Below are 20,177 nucleotides of genomic sequence, written 5' to 3' on the forward strand. Positions count from 1 at the left end.
CAGGAGCTCCTGGTAGGGGGACCCGGGGTGGGAGGGAGGAGGCCAGGCAGCCTCCGGGCGAGCCGGGCTTTCTGGGGTAGGTGTAGAGGGGGCGGGGGGAGGGTGGTAATCTGGGCATCGCCACCACCGCTGTGTGGACCTGGCCGGGGGCTAAGGTCTAACAGGGGGTAAGGTGAGATGGTGAGCCTTAAAAAAGAAGTATCAGGTTCCATCTCCCGCAGTTACCAGAGGTAGATTGACTCTGAAAAGAGGAAAGATGCCTTTCCCATTGCAGGCCCAAAATTAATTTATGCAGGCAAAATCCTTAATGATGACACTGCTCTCAAAGAGTATAAAATGGCAGTTACTTCTGCCACGACAGCAGCCAGTGGCTCAGGCCCCAAGCCCTGTCCCAGGTTTAGCTTCCACCTTCACACCTACGTCCATCACTCCAGCATCAACACCAGCATCATCTGAACCTGCACCTGCTGGTGCAACGAAACAAGAGAAACCTGCAGAAGAGTCAGCAGAGACACCATATACCAGCCCAGCACCAACTCACAGGCAAGAACTGCATTCTTAGGAATTAAAAAAAATAAAATAAAACAATGTTTTTTAATTCGTTGTGTCTTTCTTCATTGTAAAAGCTGTTATCTTTTATATACAGTGACAATTTCTTCCATATGTTCCCCCAGTGTCTTATTTTATTTGCTTTATATGTATTTTTTAATATTTTTTATTTTTTTAAAAAAGATTCTTAGATTACATAAATGTTACATAAAAAATATAGGGGATTTTAGGAGTTTCATCTCAAAATAGCTTTATAACAGGAACTTCATTCACTTTGTGTTTATTTTGGTTATTGTTTTGCTCAGACCGACTTTCAACTGTTAAACATTTTCTATACTTTGAACCCAACTTAAACCTGTACTTGTGTCTGTTAAGGAGGATATAGGTGCAACTTTCCATAATCCAGATTTCTATACTTCTGCATTGACTGGGGTGGGGATGGGATCCTGGCAAAAGTCATTCATTTTGTGTAGATAAGTTAGGAAATAAAAATTACCAAAAAGAACAAGAATGATAAAATAACTTGACATTGCCACCACTAGTCATTAATCACTGTCATATATATATCATAAACATTCTTCCATGTCAGTAAATAGTTCTAGTTGCTGCATAGAGTTTGATTCTGACATTCGTTGGCTCTGTGACCTTAAACAGAGTAATTAACATCTTTGGGTTTTTTCTTCGTCTGTGAAATGTGAATAATAAGATCTATCTCATAGAACTTGTTGAAAGGGTGAAATAAAAGTATAAGTGGAAAAGTTGTAAAACAGCACCTAGCACACAAAAAGCGCAGAGTAAGTATTAGCTGTTGATATTTCACTTACAACCTACAACCTCCTGTTTGATATGTGGATTGTTTCAGTCTTTCACTGTATATCTTCTTTTTTTTTTTGAAGTACCAGGGGCCAGGGATTGAACCCAGGACCTTGTGTGTGGGAAGCCAGCACTCAACCACTGAGTTGGCTTTTTCATTTGTTTTGCTTGTTGTTTGTTTTTTCAGGAGGCACTGGGAACCGAACTCTGGACCTCTCATGTGGGAGGTGGGCACTCAACAGTTTGAGCCACATCTGCTCCCATCACTGTGGTTCCTATCTGTTCAGCACAACACTTAGAAGAAATATATTGTCCTGGTTTTGGGGGGAGCAAGAAGTCATTTCTTGTGGGAAGTGGGCAGGTTGGGATTTTGAGCACTTAACAGGAAAAAATTTTTTTTTCTATCATAACTAAAATGCCCAAAGCAGATGCTTGAATCAAGGTTCTCTTGGTTGGAAAGAACTCAAACTAATAAAGAGATAGACTGTTAGAAGCATACAGGGGTCTCTCAGTTTAAGAGCATGAGCTGCATTTGGCTGGCCCTTACTGTCACTGGAGCTGTTGTGTGTTTATGATTTAGTACAACTTGCGACCTCAGTGCCAGTAGTTAAGATCCTTTATTTTAGTGTTTTACCTCTAAATGCGGTTTCCACGTCTGGCATAGTCAGCCATGGTTCGTGGGGTCTGGGTCACCTCGTTCATTGTTTACTGAGGATCTATTTCCAAGAAACTGAGTCCGTGAGAAGAGGACATAAACTCAGGTAATAAAATGTTTTCCCTGTGCCTGCCTAATGCACTCTGCTTTAAGCATTCTGAGGTACCATTGCCAAACTTGATCCAGCCTCCCATGAATAACCAGAAATGCATTCAACTCTTAGCTAGTGGGAGATAACCCAGAGTCTGAATAAGTTCTTACATCAAAAGGCTGTTGATCAATTCTATGTATGGGAGAGAATTGAGATTTAACAAATTGGTTCCCAAAACATTTAAACATTGTAAATTTAATTAAATCTGTCTTGAGCTAAAAAAAAAAAAAATCAGTGAAAGAAAAAATATGATACTGTGTTTTGATCTAAAATGAAATTGATCAGCAGCATGATTCCTTGCCCAAACCAGTAGAAACATAAATAATGAATCATAGATTAAATAATCTGCAGTTAAATTTCATTCCCCATTCCAGAAACATAAGGACTCTATGTCTTTTTTCCCTTACCACAGCAAAATTGAACAGAAGAAAGGGAAGGAAGAATTGTTGCTGGATTTTCTCTAGGCTCCTGGCTAAGCAACAAGAAATGAATTTCAGGAGCAAGCAGGGTTAGGCAGGCCAGCGATTTCTTAAGGAATGGTGAGAAGAGAAATGGGAGAAAATAACAAATCATGGGTCCCAGGTAGAGAAGAAAGGGACTGAAAACTGGTAACGATGGCCAATTTACAGACTACAATTCCCCATTATAGACTATAAATGCCAAGGTTTCACCTGCATGTTGTTCCAGGCAGGGGACAAAGAAGGCCAGAACAGGTGGCAGAGGGCAAGAACAGGGGTCAAAAGGCAAGAGAGGGCCTGTTCAGCCTTTGCACTTGCTTTGTGAACCATTAATTATCCTTCCCCTTTGCTAATGACAGGAGAGGAGGCCCAATTGTTTGCTGTTTTGATTGATTACCCCAATCATCAATCCTCCAGGAAAGCCCAATGATAAGACCCCTGGAAAATAACCAGGGCTTCTCCTGACTTCCGGAGGAAATCTTGTACCAAATGGGGGAATCTCGCAGGGATCTTCCAGCAGCCATCTTGGGGGTACCAAAGGCTATGTATTCAATGGTGGCACTTTTTCTGCCAGGTTCCAGCTCCGTCTATTGATTCCCTAACTAGCCTGCTTCAGAATGGTGGGAGGAAGGGAAGGAAGAAAAGAGAAAGGAAGAGGCTGTCTTCTTTAAACAATCTTAGAGAAAAAATACATGAACAGAGCAACACAATCATGGGCTAGGTTAGTTGCCATAATCAGCTGACACATCATTTCCCTAAACAGGCCGAAAATAAAACAACCACTTTGTGTATGCAAAATAATTTATTATCATTTATTAGGTGCCAAATGTATGTCAGTATCAAAAAAAAAAAAAAAGGACAAGGAACCTGAAGAATTGAGGAAAGCTGGAATCAGTTATCAAGGAAGAGGTTCTCTACTGATTTCATTGAAACCCAAGGTTACCTTTACAGGTCTTTATCTTTTTTACTCTCCTTTAATTTTCTCCTCTCTTTCCCCCTACTTCTGCCTTTTTCCAGCAATAAAATCAGTAGGTCCTGGTAGTTTGGGAGTAGTGCAAAGTGTGCAGGGCAAAACCGATGCCAAGCAAACGCAGGTTCTTTCTTCCTGACGCACTTTAAAGACCAATTTCCAAGACATGGGGGTTTCAAAGACAGAAAGAGTTTGTTTGCACAAGCAAAGGAGCACAGTGGTCTAATGACCCCAAAACTGTCTCTTGGATCTGCAGAAATTCTAATATTTTGTAACATCAGGATACTACTGAGTAATTGGCAATGGATTTAGCACAGATTTCTTCATTAATAAACATTAAGGGGCTAAACAGGAGGGGGGTACCAAACCAGGTTAAGTCACAAGATTTTTCATATGGATATTAAACAGAGGAGTGTGAAGTGGTTACCATCACAACAGTAAACATACACAAGGGTAAGTTGCAACACCTACTCTCGAGTTCACTGGACTCACCCAGGACAACTAATGAGGGGATGATAATGGACAATGCCCATCCCAAGGAACAGAGAGTGTCTGCAACTATGAGCAAAACAGTTCCATCCCTCTGCCTCATGGGATCTAAGCCCCCTCTCAATTAGAAACAGAGTGGGCATCACCACCCTAAAATCCTCAAGCTTGGGGAACGAACAATGAACTAAATAGACTTATTATTATTCTAGCAATGAAAGAACTTGTATTATTGATATAAAGGCAGTGGCTACCAGAGGGTCTGAGGAGAGGAAGAGGGAAGAATAGGTGTAACGTGGTATAGCAGCTTGATATTATTGATGAATTCCAAAAAGAAATATAGGGTGTTTGTAAACTGATCTTTTCCTCTGGGCATATTAGATAATATTGGATTCAGAGGTGTACCTGGTTAAGTAATCACATAGACCTCTTGTGCCAGTAGGGCATTCAGCCCCCACCTCTTGGTGGGTGGGGACTCACAGATAAAAGGCATGGCAAAGGACAGAGCTGGAAGGGTTTTTTGATGTTGGAGTTTGATGCTGAAGCATTAAGGTGGAGCACTAGGAAGCTCACAGAGGAAACAGAAGCAAGCCCCAGGAAGAAAGAAAACCTGAGTCCAGGGAAAAGAAGCCTGAGGAAGGGAGGAACCCAGGAAGTCTGAACCCTCACAGACGTCGGCAGCTATCTTGCTCCAACATGTGGAAATAGACTTTGGTGAGGGAAGTAACTTATGCTTTATGGCCTGGTATCTGTAAGCTCCTACCTCAAATAAATGCCCTTTATAAAAGCCAACCAGTTTCTGGTATTTTGCATCAGCACCCCTTTGGCTGACTAATACACATGGGGACATTTTTGGGACATTGGAATTGTTCTACATGACATTGCAATAACAGATACAGGCCATTATACATTTTGTCGAAACCCATAAAATTGTGTGGGGCAATGTGTAAAAATCTATAAAATTGTGTGGGGCAATGTGTAAACTACAATGTTAGCTATAGACCATGGTTTATAGCAATGCTACAACATGTGATTATCAATTGTAATAAATGTACCATACTAATGAAAGATGTAGTTAATGTGGGAAAGTGTGGGAAGGAGAGGGTGTGGGGAATATGGGAATCCCCTATATTTTTTATGTAACATTTATGTAATTTAAAGCTTCTTTAAAAATAAAAAAATAAAAGAATTATCGTCACAATAGTAAGCATACACAAGGGTGAGAGCTAGGTCTAGGATAACCATAAAAGGAGTGAGACCTGTTTAGAATGACCATCACAATAGCAGGTCAAAGCTAACTAAGTCTAGCCAGTTTCAGTAATTTCAGAAATGAACCTTTGGTTATTTTATACTATAAAGGCATCTATATAATGATTTAGTAATCATAATTATTTATTCATTCTTAACCATCAGTTACAAAATGACCTGCATTGAGTCTTATCTGTACCAGTTCCTACTTGATCTTGGACTGGTGAGTCAACATTCCTTAGTCTCCATTTCTTTGTATGTAAAGGGAATAAACGTAACAGTGCTGACCTCTTAGGATGAGGATGAATGAAATGGCAGCCAAGCAACCAGCACCTGGCACAGAGTAAGTATGAAATCAATGATCATTAGTCCTTTCCCTTTGGAAAAAGGATATAAAGAGATGGTGTCTTACCTTTTGAGCAGTTTTTCTCAAACTTCAATATGTATAAGAAACACCTGCGGATGTTGTTAAAATGCAGATTCTGTAATGGCCAATGATACTAGGCAAAGCAAAACTACAATGAGATACCATATCACGCCCACTAGAATGGCTATGAAAAAATAGAAATTAACAAGTGTTGGAAAGGATATAGAAAAATAGGAACACTTGTTCATTGTTGGTGGGAATGTGAAGTGATGCAACAGCTGTGGAAGACAGGTTGATGGTTCCTCAAGAAGTTAGTGTAGAATTATCATATGCCCCAGTGAACCACAACAATTGAAATCCAGCCCTGCCTTGGTTTCTGCGAACACCACGGTCTTGACTGGATTGAGGTAGTCCTGTCCTCCATAATGTCATGTTAAAATAATTTTAGTTGCTTAGCTGATAAACAAAAGTGATAAGGGTTTTTTTAGTGAAAATGAAACCTGAAACAGTAACCAAGAGTTAAGAATGAAATAATTATTATAAAATCATTATATAGATGCCTTTATATTATAAAATAGCAAAAGGTTAATATCTGAAATTACTGAAACTGACTGGATGTAGCCTAGACCTGCTATTATGATGGTCATAATAAACAGGTCTCATCCCGGTTTATGGTTACTCTAGACTTAACCTCATCCTTGTGTATACTTACTATTGTGATGGTAATTCTAGACTGAACTTCCTTTGTTCATGGTTATTTCAGAACTAGGCTCACCCTTGTGAATAGTTGCCATTGTGATGGCAGCCACTCTACCTTCCCCTGTTTTAATCCATAAAACTCTTGCTCACATGACTCAGGGAAGGCAAATCTGAGACATTCTGGTCCCCTGTCCATCCGCTGGTATTAATAAACCTGCTTTCTCTCATGACCATCCCAGGGTAGATTCCAATTCATTTGCTGTGGGTAAGAACCTTCACCAGTAATCCTACTTCTAGATATACACCCCAAAGAACTGAAGGCAGGGACTCATAATAAATATTTGTACACTGTGTTCATAGCAGCTTATTTACAGTTGCCAAAAGACGGAAGCAATCCAAGTTTCCATCAACCAATGACTGGATAAACAAAATGTGGTATATACATACAATGGAATATTATTCAGTTGGGAAAAGGGATGAAGTTCTGATACATGTGACAACATGGGTGAATCTTGAGGACATCATGTTGAGTGAAATAAGCCAGACACAAAAGGACAAACTGTGTATAACCTCACTGATATAAAATAATTAGAATAAGCACATTTATGGAGTAAGAAACTAGAATATAGGTTACCAGAGACTAGAATGGGGGTAGGAAAGGGGGAGTTAATGCTTGGGTTATACAGAGTTCCTATTTGAGTTGATTACAAAGGCTTGGTAATAGATGGTTATGATGGCTGTACAACATTGTGAATGTAATTAACAGAACTGAATTATATATTTGAGTGTGGCTAAAAGGAGCTTTTAGGTTCTGTATATGTTGCCAGAATAAGATTTTTTTTAAAAATGCAATTCTGACTCAGTAGGTCTATTGCAGGACCTGAGATTCTACATTTGCAATGTGGCTGGGTCCATGGATCACACTTTGAGTTGGTTTTAGAGAAAAACCAAATGGTCAGAGGATCAATATGGAGGGAAATAAACCAGAATTAATAGAATATCTACTGCATGCATAGAAATGCATACAGAAGTGAAGCAGGCTGGAATAGGGACCTGAGGGAAAATAGGGTGCTGTAGGAAAACAGTAGGGCAATAGGACAAAACAGTTTGGTCTGTGTAAAATACCTGCTCTTGGTCACCCATCTTTTCTGCCCCTGACAGGGAAAAATCCCATCAGCAAGGGAGGAGTCAACGGCCAAGGCAGAATACCTGAATAAAATAGATAGAGGGAAACAGATGTGGCTCAAGGACTGAGCACCCGCCTTTCCACATGGGAGGTCCCTGGTTCGTTTCCCAGTGCCTCCTAAAGAAGACAGCAAGCTGGTATGACAGACAGGCATGGCAAGCTGACACAAGAAGAAAAATCATAATGAGAGACACAACAACACAGGAAACAGAGGTGGCTCAAACAATTATGCACCCCCCTCTCATATAGGAGATCCCAGGTTTGGTTCCCCAGTGCCTCCTAAAGAAGACAGCAAGCTGGTATGACAGACAGGCATGGCAAGCTGACACAAGAAGAAAAATCATAATGAGAGACACAACAACACAGGAAACAGGTGGCTCAAACAATTATGCACCCCCCTCTCATATAGGAGATCCCAGGTTTGGTTCACTGTGCCTCCTAAAGAAACAAGGAAGATGAGCAGATACAGCAAGTGTAAACAACGAAAGGGTAGGGAAAAATAAATAAAATAAATCTTAAAAAAAAAAGAGATAATGAGAAGCCCTTTCATACCCCCTCCCCTGACCCCCCCAGGCCAGCAGACACTCAGAATCAATGAAAAAGTTGTGTTTCCAATCCTTTTGCATACTTAGAACCAATGAGAATGTTAAAATTCACGAGCCTTCATTTACATGGAAGAAGGAAGAGGGGTGGGAGGAGTCTTGCCTTAAATATGCCCAGACTCAAGTCTCAAGTGTGTACTCTAGTTTTCTTTCGCTCTACAATAAACTCTTTATTCTTGCTTAAAATATGGTGCATACTTAAGTTGTCCTTAAATTCCTTTCTGTGACGTAGTCAGGAATCTGGAAACCCACTGCTGGAAACAGAAGTACATATTTTATCCTCAAAACAACCCTGAGAAGTAGGGTTTTTTTTTTTGTTTTTGTTTTTGTTTTGTTTACCATTGTACAGAGTAGGAAATTGAGTATCAGGTCACCTGGCTAATGAGGGATCTTTGTTAATTCCAAAGTTTACATTCACTGTACACCTTAAGACAGCGGTTCTTAACTAGGGATCCATGAGCTTGAATTGAAAGAAATCAACTTATTATCTTTATTTTCTCTGACCTCTAAGTGAAATCTAGCATTTCCTTCACTTATGGATGTATGCAATAAATAAATTACAGTAGTATTCATTTCACCTGACTATCAAAGGGGCCCATGGAAAAAAAAAGTTAAGAACTCCTGCCTTAAGAAAAGATAGAGACAGATCAGTAAAAGTAGATTAGGACAAATTGAATTTAAGTGGGAGAGAAAAGTCAAGTTGGGGGTGGGCATAAAGAATCTGTAGAGGGAAAAGAGAAAGGGTACAAGGGAGTTGGAGTGCATTTAATGAAAAAAGTGGAGGTAAGAGTACAGGGGAAGTAAAACCTTCACCCTTCTTCTTTCTCCCAAACTCCTTCAAAATCCAGAGTAGCTGCTGTTCAAGGTTCAAACTTTCACCTCTTCTATCCAATCATCATTGGTAAAGCACTGATGCAACCATCGCCTTCCATCCAATGAAGGAACCGATCTGGGCCAACTTTGCCTCTCCAAGTTGTTTCTATGGTTACCAAGATAAGAAAGAAAATGAAAAGAGAAGGTCAGAAGGAAGGCAATCAAGCACTGTACTTTTGAAGGAAACATTTTCAACCCCTGAGCTTAGCAAAGAGTTTATATCTAATCTAAGTTCAACATTGTACTTGCAAACAAGAGCTGGAGCCAAAGGTATGATTCCATGATTATAATGAAATCCAACAAGTGACAGTCATATGACAAGAGAAACATGCTGTCACAGATGTCTTACTGGTAAGGAAGCAAGTATTACAGTGTTTATTTTCCATAAAGTAGGGATTTCATTTAGCGCATACACAAAACAATATGTAAGTGCTTTTAATGGACTTTATTTATTTATTTTTACAATTTATTTCTCCCCACACCCCTCGTTGTTTGCACTCACTGTCTGCTCTACTCTTTGTGTCAGTTCACTGTATGTTCTTCTGTGCCTGCTTGTCTTCTCTTTAGGCAGCACTGGGAACCGATCCTGGGACCTTCCAGAGTGCAAGAGAGGCGCTCAATCTCTTGCACCACCTCAGCTCCCTGGTTTGCTGTGTCTCCTATTGTCTCTCCTCTGTGTCCCTTTTTGTTGCATCATCCTGCTGCACCAGCTCTCTGCACAAGCCAGCACTCCTGCATGGGCCAGCATGCCACATGGACCAACACTCCATGTGGGCTAGCACTCCATGTGGGCCAGCTCTCCACTGGGGCCAGCTTGCCTTTGCCAGGGGGCCCTGGGAATCAAACTCTGGACCTCCCATAGGATAGACAGGAGCCATTCAATTGCTTGAGCCACATCTGCTTCCCTTAATGGACTATAACCGTCTTTTTTTTTTTTCTCCAGGATTACATAACTGTTTTTAAGGCACCTTATATTACCCTTCTCCAGAGTAATATACCAGTCTGGACCCAAATTAGTAAATATCTTCAAAAGTTGTCATGAAATCTATAGAAGTTAAGTACCAAGAATTCTCATAATCTGTTTTATTATTCTATGAACCTCTTCATGAGGATGTAGGAGCTTGGATAAATTGCTTGGATGAGTTCCCCCTCGTTGTCTGGGTGAATGAGATCTCACTAAGATGATCCCCCAAGGTAATCTTGCTCAAGGAATCAAAATAATACCAGAGATCTTATGGGGGCAGATGGAAGGAACTGTTTCTTTTGTAGTTGTAGATACTAATGTGTGATGTTATTAATAGGGGAAAATGGGAGAGGAGAAGAGTGGGGTTTATGGGAATCCCCTATATTTTTGATGTAACTTTTCTTTAATCTAAAACTTCCTTAAAAGAAAAGTAAAAAAAAAAGAGAGAAATGTTAAAGGAAAATAGTAAAAAGAAAAGCAGCAACCAGCTTTACAACAAGTGAAACCAGCATGTTTTTAGCACCTCCTATATATATTTTATTTAACCTTCACAAACCTGTGAGCTAGGTAATGATATGCTCATTTTACAGATGCTAGGACCGAAGTTACTCCTGGTCGTACTGCTAGTAAATGGCAGAGTTAGGATTTAAAAATAAAAAGTTCATGTTCTTAGAGAGGACATAAGGATTGTGGTAGCAAGTTTTAGGTGCCTCCATATATCACTTCTCATTTTCTTCTTTAACAGATCCCCTATTTTTATCTGGGCACACTGTCACTTGGAATAAGAGTATATTCCCCAGTCTTTCTAGAAGCTAGTTGTGTCATGTACTTGAATTCTGGGCAATAAGCTATAAGTGGAAATGTTACGTAAGACTTTGGGGAAGTAGTAATTGCCATCTCTCCTGTGTGTGGTCAGCCTGCACTACTGACCTCTCTTCTGAGTCCCTCGTTCCTAGTTCTCAGGCCACTCCCAACCAGGACTGGACTCTAACAGAGAACTCCAACACAATTGGCTAGCACCTTTATCCTTGCCCAGCTCCAGCTTAATTCCTACCTATTCTTTCCCTGGGAATGAAGCTTTTTTCTGTTCCCCTAAGTACCTCCTAATGAAAAGTGAGTCCTTGAGCCCATGTGAGGACCAAGGAGCCTCTATTCATACCTAGCTTCACTAAAATCGATCAGGGCTCATGGCTGGTTCATGGTGCCTGCTCCCACCTCCATCTTTGAGACTGGAGTGCAGTGGCTCTGACCTCCAGCAAGCTGACTGGGGTCCTCACTGTCTCCTGGCTGCTGCCGGCCCCTTCTCCAGGCCTCACCTCATCACAGGCACACTTGTCAAGCTTACAGTCTAGGCCTTGCAACATCCTTGAGAGTGCTGCCTGCTCTGCCCCTTCAAATTGGATCGCCTCTGACCACTGACACCTGCCTAGAACAAACTGAATTCTGCTGCATACCCTCCTCTCTGCACCACCCCCCACCCAGGATATTATCAAGCTGTTATGCCTCTCAAAGAGTAAGATGCCACATGTATCCTTCTGTGGTCACAAATCTCTTGTCCTTTCTTTGTGTTATCTACCAGAACGCTATTCTTTGGGGGAGGGAAGGGGAACAAGGGACAGCAACCCACAAGATAATGAAACCTACTTACTCTAACCTCTCTTTATTTAAAAAAAAAATACATATATATATATATATAAAAATTAGGGGAGCATATGTAGCCCAGTGGTTGAGTGCCTGCTTCCCATCTATGAGGTCCTGGGTTCAACCTCTGGTACCTCCAAAAAAAAAAAAAACTTATATATATAAGTTAGGTCAATTTTAAATCAATAGAAGCATGCCTAAAATCTGACTATTATTTTCTACTCTTACACCGATATATGTGAAATGTATTCTAATATAAAGATTCTAAGTAAATCAAGAAAGTTACTAGGAGACACAAGTTGGGTTTAATTGTTATAAAATTCTATGATTTTTCTCCCATGATAGAAAAACAGGGGAATAGTCCATATGCTATTGAAGTTGTAGGGGAAGACAGACTAAGCAACAGAAATAAGAAATAACGGTGGAATGAGTTAAAGTCCTTTAAAGGAGAACATAAATTTACCAATGGAAAAGTCTGGAGCACATGAGCAGTGTTCCATTGGCTTTAGTTGCATAACAAAACCGATGTGGGCAGTGGACTTGGCCCAGTGGTTAGGGCATCCGCGTACCACATGGGAGGTCTGCGGTTCAAACCCCAGCCCTCCTTGACCGGTGTGGAGCTGGCCCATGTGCAGTGCTGATGCACGCAAGGAGTGCCCTGCCACGCAGGGATGTCCCCCGCGTAGGGGAGCCCCATGCGCAAGGAGTGCGCCCCGTAAGGAGAGCTGCCCAGCGCAAAAGAAAGTGCAGCCTGCCCAGGAATGGTGCCGCACACACGAAGAAGTGACACAAGATGACACAACAAAAAGAAACACAGATTCTTGTGCCGCTGACAAAAACAGAAGTGGACAATGAAGACGATGAAGCAAACAGACACAGAGAACAGACAACTGGGGTGAGGGGGAAGGGGAGAGAAATAAATAAATAAATCTTTAAAAAAAATTTGATGTGTGTTCTATTCAAAGAATCCCTAGATTATATAGAAGCAAATCTAATATATTACATTATTTCATCTATATTATTTCATTTTGCATCTTTTAAAGAAAATGACTTCCCTTTTTATTTTTTTTATTTTTTAAAGATTTATTCATTTATTTATTTCCAACCCCACTCCCATTGTTTTGTATTCACTGTCTGCTTTCTGTTTCCATTCACTCTGTGTTCTTCTGTGTCTGCTTGTCTTTTCTTCAAGGAACCAATCCTGGGATCTTCCGGAGTGGGAGAGAGGTGCTCAATCCCCTGTGCCACCTCAGCTCCCTGGTCTGCTGTGTCTCATATGGTCTCTTCTCTGTGTCTTTTTTTGTTGTGTCATCTTGCTGCATCAGGCCAGCACTCCTGCACAGGCCAGCACACCGCATAGGCCAGCATTTCTCGTGGGCCAGCAGTCAGTGAGAGCCAGCTTGCCTTCACCAGGAGGCTCAGGAAATCGAATCCTGGACCTCCTATATGGTGGTTTGCCCAATCACTTGAGCCACATCCACTTCCCACTTCCCTTTTTATTTTATTTTTTTATTTTTATTTTATTTAATTCCCCTCCCCTCCCTTCCCCCGGTTGTCTGTTTTCTGTGTCTTTTTGCTGCGTCTTGTTTCTTTGTCCGCTTCTGTTGTCGTCAGCGGCACGGGAAGCGTGGGCGGCGCCATTCCTGGGCAGGCTGCTCCCTCCTTCGCGCTGGGCGGCTCTCCTTATGGGTGCACTCCTTGCGCGTGGGGCTCCCCTACCCCCTGTGTGGCAGGGCACTCCTTGCGCGCATCAGCACTGCGCATGGCCAGCTCCACACAGGTCAAGGAGGCCCGGGGCTTGAACCGTGGACCTCCCATGTGGTAGACGGATGCCCTAACCACTGGGCCAAAGTCCGTTTCCCCCACTTCCCTTTTTAAATAGCCACAATACCATCACTCCCTCCCTGAATTGAGAAAATTTTCTTAATATTATCAAAATGCTCACATTTCCTTATTGTAACTTTTATCTTTAGCAGTTTCTTCAAATATGGATACAAATAAGGCCTGTACATTAGTAGTAGTTGATATAGATCTTGAGGTTTTTTCTTTAATACTTAAGTTTCCCTAGTTTTCTTTTTTTCTTTTCCTTGCAATTTTATTGTTGGAGAAAAAAGAGTCAAAGTCTTGCAGAAGTTCCTACTATCTGAATTTTGCTAACTGAATCCCCCTGCACTTGATCATTTTTAGGTTTTATTTTATTTTATTTTATTTTTTTTTGTGTGGGGATGAGACCTCCTCACAGGTGTTGAATACTTCCAGCAGAAAGTACATAATCTCTGGTTGTCTCTGGAACATTAATAGCCATTACTTATCAGTGCTGACATTGTGATTTTTTATTCTAGTATTCCTTCTTCATTTGTTAGGGCTAATATTATGAAAGATAAACTTTTCCTCATCAACTATTTGGTTACCTTGAAGTTTAGGCCATATTAAGATGAATAACTACTGAAACCATATCTTTATTAAAATTTTAGTAAATAAATTTTAGAAGCTTGACATTATATTGCAGAACCAATCATCTCTTACCATTGTCAGCTGCTGGATTGTGTCTATAGTCTCTGTAAATACTTACTTGTATTACTAAATAAATGCTCAATTTCAATTTAGGTCAGCTAAGGAGTATGGTACCTAGTTTCCAAAGATGGCCAACAAAAAATTTAATCTATATCTCTCATAGTGTTTATTTAGTTTATATCCGGTGTCTTATTACTGTGGATAAAGAGGTAATGAATGTATTCATATACATATCTTTTTACGTCTTTTCCATTAACTTCTTGGAATAAATTTCTCAAAGTGAAATTGAGGAAACAAATGATTTGACTATATTTATAGCTGTTGTTCTTTACTGCCATGTCTCTTTCTAAAGGGATTGTATTAATTTACAGTGCCATTAAGAATAAGTATAGAGAAGCGGATTTGGCCCAAGATAGGGCATCTGCCTACCACATGGGAAGTCCAAGGTTGGAACCCAGGGCCTCCCGACCCGTGTGATGAGCTGGCCCACGTGCAGTGCTGATGGATGCAAGTAGTGCCATGCCACATAGAGGCCCCCGTGTAGGGGAGCCCCACGCGCAAGGAGTGCACCCCATAAGGAGAACCGCCCAGTGTGAAAAAAGTGCAGCCTGCCCAGGAATGGCGCCGCACACACGGAGAGCTGATGCAGCAACATGACGCAACAAAAAGAGATACCGATTCCAGTGCTGCTAATGAGAATATAAGCAGACACAGAAGAACACACAGTGAATGGACACAGAGAGCAGACAACTGGGGGGTGGGGGGCAGGGAAGGGGAGAGAAATAAAAAATAAATCTTTAAAAAAAAAAGAATGAGTATATAATTTCATTTCAACTGTGACAGTTGTTAAAATTAAAAGCTATATATATTTTTTGCTATTTTTATAAATCTAGAATGCTATTTTAAAGATGCTTTTGCTTGCATTCCTTTGATTATGATAAACATTTTCCATGTATTTGTTTACTAATTATATTTCCCCTTGGGTAGAAGAGGTATTTTTCTTGAACTATGAAAAGGCATGTCTGAACGTGAAGACTGTATTAGAGAAGCAGGGAACTTCAGAATCTGGTGAATTCTCAGTTTTTATACACTGGCTAATTAGAAATGGGTATTAATACTTCTGGTTTTAATTCCCTATTATGTAAAATTAGGCTGCCTATATAATTTAACCAAATACATTAGAAAGATATTCAGAAAATTCAGTGACCTAACATGTCTTAAATTCTTATGAAAAAGAGTATATCCAATAATTATTTTTAAAGTATGACTTTAAAATATGAACTTAGCAACACAAAAAAAAGAACTTGATTAGCCCAAGATCAATCCGAATCTCCTTACATTCAATTAGATCCCTGAACCTGAGATGAGAAATTTACTCCAAATAAGAAAATTATTAGTCTCTACATCTTCCTATTTAGAAATACAAATGGAGTAGATAAAAATGAAAAGCTTTTAAAAAGAAAGTTCCTTAAAAAATCAGTTATTCAGCAAACATTAATTAACTCATTGGATTTCTTGAGGATGGGAGCAGGGGGTACTTTTTTGGGGGGAAGAAGCCTTGAGATTCCCTAGGGATTGGAATATGTGAGAGCATTCCCTGCCATTTGGTTTTCCATTACATAACCCAATAGATCTACTAGCCAATCCCTGGCCATCTTGATAAAGGCCAGCATACTGCCTGTTTCCCTGGGAAGGTGACTTTGTCAGTCTAACCCATGGTTCTGGCAGGATGCAAAGGGGCAAGCAATAACAGGAGGAGGCTCTGGAGAAAGCATTCAGAGTAGCTAGTAGGACCTGGCAAGCAACCTACCTGACTTCAGATGATCCAAAACTGACAGGGATTTTTGCTTATCCATTTTGGGCAGTTTGCTGGTTTTAGCAATTTTCTTGACCTATGAAGATATAACCACAGTGATAAATGCCCAAGGGCAGTGATTTTACAGGACATTTTATATCTCCCATGGATTTTATTTCTAGGAAATTTAATCAATTGTTTTCCTAGCATATGATGGACTTTCCTTCTTTCAATTGGTATCTTAGTGCCCAATTAAATAATATACACATTAATTAAAATAGCAATAATATAGTAAGATATTAACTTTTGAAAACTAGCAGATTTATCAGAGATTTGGGCATTAGGAAACCTTAATACTAATCTAGTTTATTATTATTATTTTACTTAGGCCAGTAAAAAGAATTTATTTGGGAAATGGGGGAAAGAACAGAGATTACTAAGGAATGGGAAAGACAGATATACACACCAAATTTGATGCAGGCTCCTCTAGGAAGGGAGAGCACCTAGCTTATTGTTGATGCACCTTATTTCCATGCTCCCTGTTCTTTCCATTACTGAAACTAATGTGAAAATGGAAATGATGTCAAAATAATTAATAGCTCAAAGTCCAGTAACTGCTCTTATAAGTAATACATGTGATAAGGACATACCCATGTAGAATAGGAAATAAGATTGCCCTCTGCTTGTTAAACCAGAAATGAACACTGAAATGAACAGTCACTTTAATGAAACAAAATGGCCTACCACCTGTTTAACATATTGAAGGTAAGAATGGCAAAGTGACCTGGTAAGCCATAAAAACAGTGGAAAAGGAGATTCACAGCTTTAAACATTGGCAGAGCCCAGTCAGTTTGTGTCTTGAGGAAAAGGAAGCCAGCTGTCTTCTACCGAGTATCTGTTCTGCCTGGTAGACCTTAAGGCAGGAACACATGCATTTGGCTTTCTTACCATGATGACATTAAATATAAGACTTCTAAAAATACTTACTCTTTTTCCAAGCCTATGCTCCCCAAGGTATTTTCTGTTAGTTTGGTTTCGAGTGGCATTTCCCTGCAAAAAGAAAATGAGAGGAAGAGGGACTAAGCATCCCTGGACCCCTGAAAGTTATTTCTCATTGCAAATTAATAAAGTGCCTTTCTGGTTTCATATGTCAGTCTGTTGGGAGGTTTGCTAAGCTGAACATCCCAAGTTCAAAATATTTGATCAACTTCAAAATATTTATGAGATGGTTTTTTAATTCTACAATGTTTGGACCAGACTCTTCAGAAAAGCAAATTATCCAAGCCTTCCCCAGGTAATCCCCTCTGCACCGATGTCTGTCAAGCAAACATTTTCTATTCCACAATGTCCATACCCTTACTAGCGAGCAGACTGCACTCTAGGTCATGCTTCAGCCACAGAATATAGATGTAGTAGTAGATGCAGAGGGATGACATCCAGAACTCGACTTCCTTCTCTGTCTCCTTTAGATGAAATAGACCTCACTTGCTTCATCTTCCCTGAACTACATAGCAGCAAATATAAGGCCTGAAACATAGTTAGTGCCTAGTAAAGAAGTGTTGAAATGATGGCTGTACTTATGTACATACGATGGTCTCTCAGCAGGATAGGAGGCAGACTACCATCTTGGGAGCACCTCCTTGACATCGTGTGATTGGATCTTTTAGTGCTAGAATGTGGCCCTAAAGAAAACAGAACTTTCCACTACTTGGGTGGCATTTTAAAAAAAAAAAAAACAGACACTCCCTGATCTTCAGGAGGGAAAAAAAACAACGCAAGGAAATGAGAGTAGCACAGTCATCTCTGGTTCAAACCCTCTACAGGGTATTTGCTTGAAACTCCAACCTCCCTTTCCAGGTCCCCTCTATCTTCCCTTCATACACCCTCCTTGCTGCAGTCCTCAGCAATCACAAAAGCTCCTGCTTTGGCTGATTCCTACCCCACCTCCATACCCCATCCCCATCCCAATTCTGATCTTCTGGGTAGAATGTGAAGAACAGCTCCAGCTTCTAGGTGTGTTCCTACAACTCTATGAGCTCAGATCACACCTGTAGCCACCTGGAACCTGTAGAAAGGTGCTGCTGGTGCAGGCTACATCCCTTCCCAAGTACTACTGAAAGTCCCAGGATTAAACATCCCGAGAGAGCTGTGCAGCCACAACGTTAGGGCCCCAGGTGTTGCCCAGGGCCCAGGAGACATAGCAGGTGGGTATCTCATCCCTGCTGCTGCTTTAGGGCGAGGTTGCTTGGCGCTGCTGCAGGCTGGCTCCTCTCTAGTCCCAGGAGTCTCAGACAGAGTGAAAAACCCCTCTGCACACTTGAATAGGATCAGCAAGAGTCAGGCATATGCTACTCTTCCAGAGAAAGAGGCAGCCATAAGACTGGACCTCCATTAAGAAACCTTGGCTCCTGCCCCTGATGTCAGACATACGTTTCAGTAGCCTCACTGCCTCTTCTCTCTCCAAATACTGCATAGGGATATCTGTTTCTCTCACCTTGGCCAGGACATTTCTGCTCTGGTTTATGGATGTACCATAACCACTTCTGGGGTTCTACCTGCATTTAGTTAAACATAAGACTTGTAGTTAGCAAACCTATTGATTCATGTGTTGGTGCAAATAACGGCCTTTAAAAGACACAAAATACTGTAGTAATAGCATTAGAATTTCCTTTACTGTTAGGGATGGGTTGTATAAGTAACTTGGATATTTCTGCACACTAAATTGGAGGGCTAGCTTTATATCAGGAATGGAGAGAAAGACATGGTAGATAAGACACAGAAGTAGAGAAGCAAAATATAATGCAAAGGGATTTAAGCCTTTGGTATTACAAATGAGGTACATTAAAATTATATGGAAGTAAATATAGTTTAAAAGTATATAAAAAAAAACTTACAGTTCTTTGTGCACCTAATGGTTAGTCTGAATATCAAGGTTGTTATTTGGGGGCCCAGTAATAAAATGAATATAGTTATTTCTACCTAGAGAGAGATTAACACAAAATACAGCATTGGCTACATTAGTGAATATAGACTGTTGTAAGAATAATGCAAAGCAGTATGCATCATCATCCTAATACTTATATACTCATTATCATGGCTGGGAACCAGTTAGGAGAACTGTATTCCCACAGCTTAAAGGTAAATATGAACTGCATCTTGAAATTTAAAATTTACTGTGCAAGTAGTCAGACAGAGTACAGAGTTCCAAAGCTATTCATATTGAGCCTGGAAAGTCAACATCAAAGGTCAATTAGTTTCCTCCATTTTTCAGTACATTGTAGTAGTTAAGAGCAGGGACTTTGACCTGAGATGGAACTGGATTTGAATCCTGGCTCTCATACTTCTTAGCTGGGTGATCTTAGGTGAGTTGCCTAATTTTTTTTGTACAAATATAAGATTCCCCACCAGCAAATGGGGTTGATAATATCTACATTCTTGCAAATACTAAAAATGCTTAACTTTTAAAAGTACTTAAATATAAAAGTATTTTTAAACATAAAAATTCTGCTATAGCTTGGACCCAACCAATCAAAATGCACTCTGGCCTTGGCCTGAAGCAGAGTCCCAGAAGGTGCCACTGTGCCCTGTGTGGACCCTTTAGGTTCTGGATTTGGGAAGGATGAGGTTGAGAAGCCCCCAGGAGAAGAGGCTGGCAACTGGAGAAACAGTGTGGGAGGACACTTAGGGGAGTCAGAGCAGCAGCTCTTTGCTGACCACTAAGGAAGTATTTCAATATTTTAACAACCGTTTTGGCCATATGCCTGTATAATCATGCCTAAAGTAGAGAGTTATCATGAAGATTAAATGATATAAAACATGTAAAGCACTCAGCACATATTATGCTCAATAAATGGTAGCTATAACAATAATAGTAATAGTGTCATAAGGATAAAATAATGCCAACCTCAGGATTATTGCGGGGATTAAATAAGATAATGTTTTAAGTATTTAGTGGGGGGCTTGGATCATAGTGCTCAACAAATAGTAGATATTAATATTGATTCTATTATTGTTGATGCTGCTATTATTATCTAATGCCTGGTGTCTAATTGAATTGAATGCAGTGAGTTAAAAGGACCAATCAGGGCCAAGCAAATACTGCATATACCACAACCTCTCTGGCTATTCAATGATTACTAGCCTAAATTACATGCATGTTGTGAGTCTGAATGAGATCATGGAAAATAGTATGAAAAAATCAGTGAA

At 40.3% G+C, this 20,177-nt stretch overlaps 1 protein-coding gene across 1 annotated transcript in view; it reads right to left on the bottom strand.

The window, feature by feature from the left end:
- Positions 1 to 3,409: 3,409 nt before the first annotated feature.
- LOC105744631 (atherin-like) overlaps positions 3,410 to 20,177 on the bottom strand; it is a 31,261-nt gene continuing 14,493 nt past the window's right edge. Inside the window, exons 4-6 of the mRNA XM_071214471.1 lie at positions 16,959 to 17,021; positions 15,987 to 16,068; positions 3,410 to 9,163 (exon numbers count right to left, since the gene is read on the bottom strand). Coding sequence (XP_071070572.1) covers positions 9,069 to 9,163; positions 15,987 to 16,068; positions 16,959 to 17,021 — 240 coding nt within the window. The 3' untranslated portion in view covers positions 3,410 to 9,068. The remainder of the gene's footprint in view (positions 9,164 to 15,986; positions 16,069 to 16,958; positions 17,022 to 20,177) is intronic.

The sequence above is a fragment of the Dasypus novemcinctus genome, chromosome 4 (genome assembly GCF_030445035.2).
Source record: "Dasypus novemcinctus isolate mDasNov1 chromosome 4, mDasNov1.1.hap2, whole genome shotgun sequence".
Lineage (NCBI taxonomy): Eukaryota > Metazoa > Chordata > Mammalia > Cingulata > Dasypodidae > Dasypus > Dasypus novemcinctus.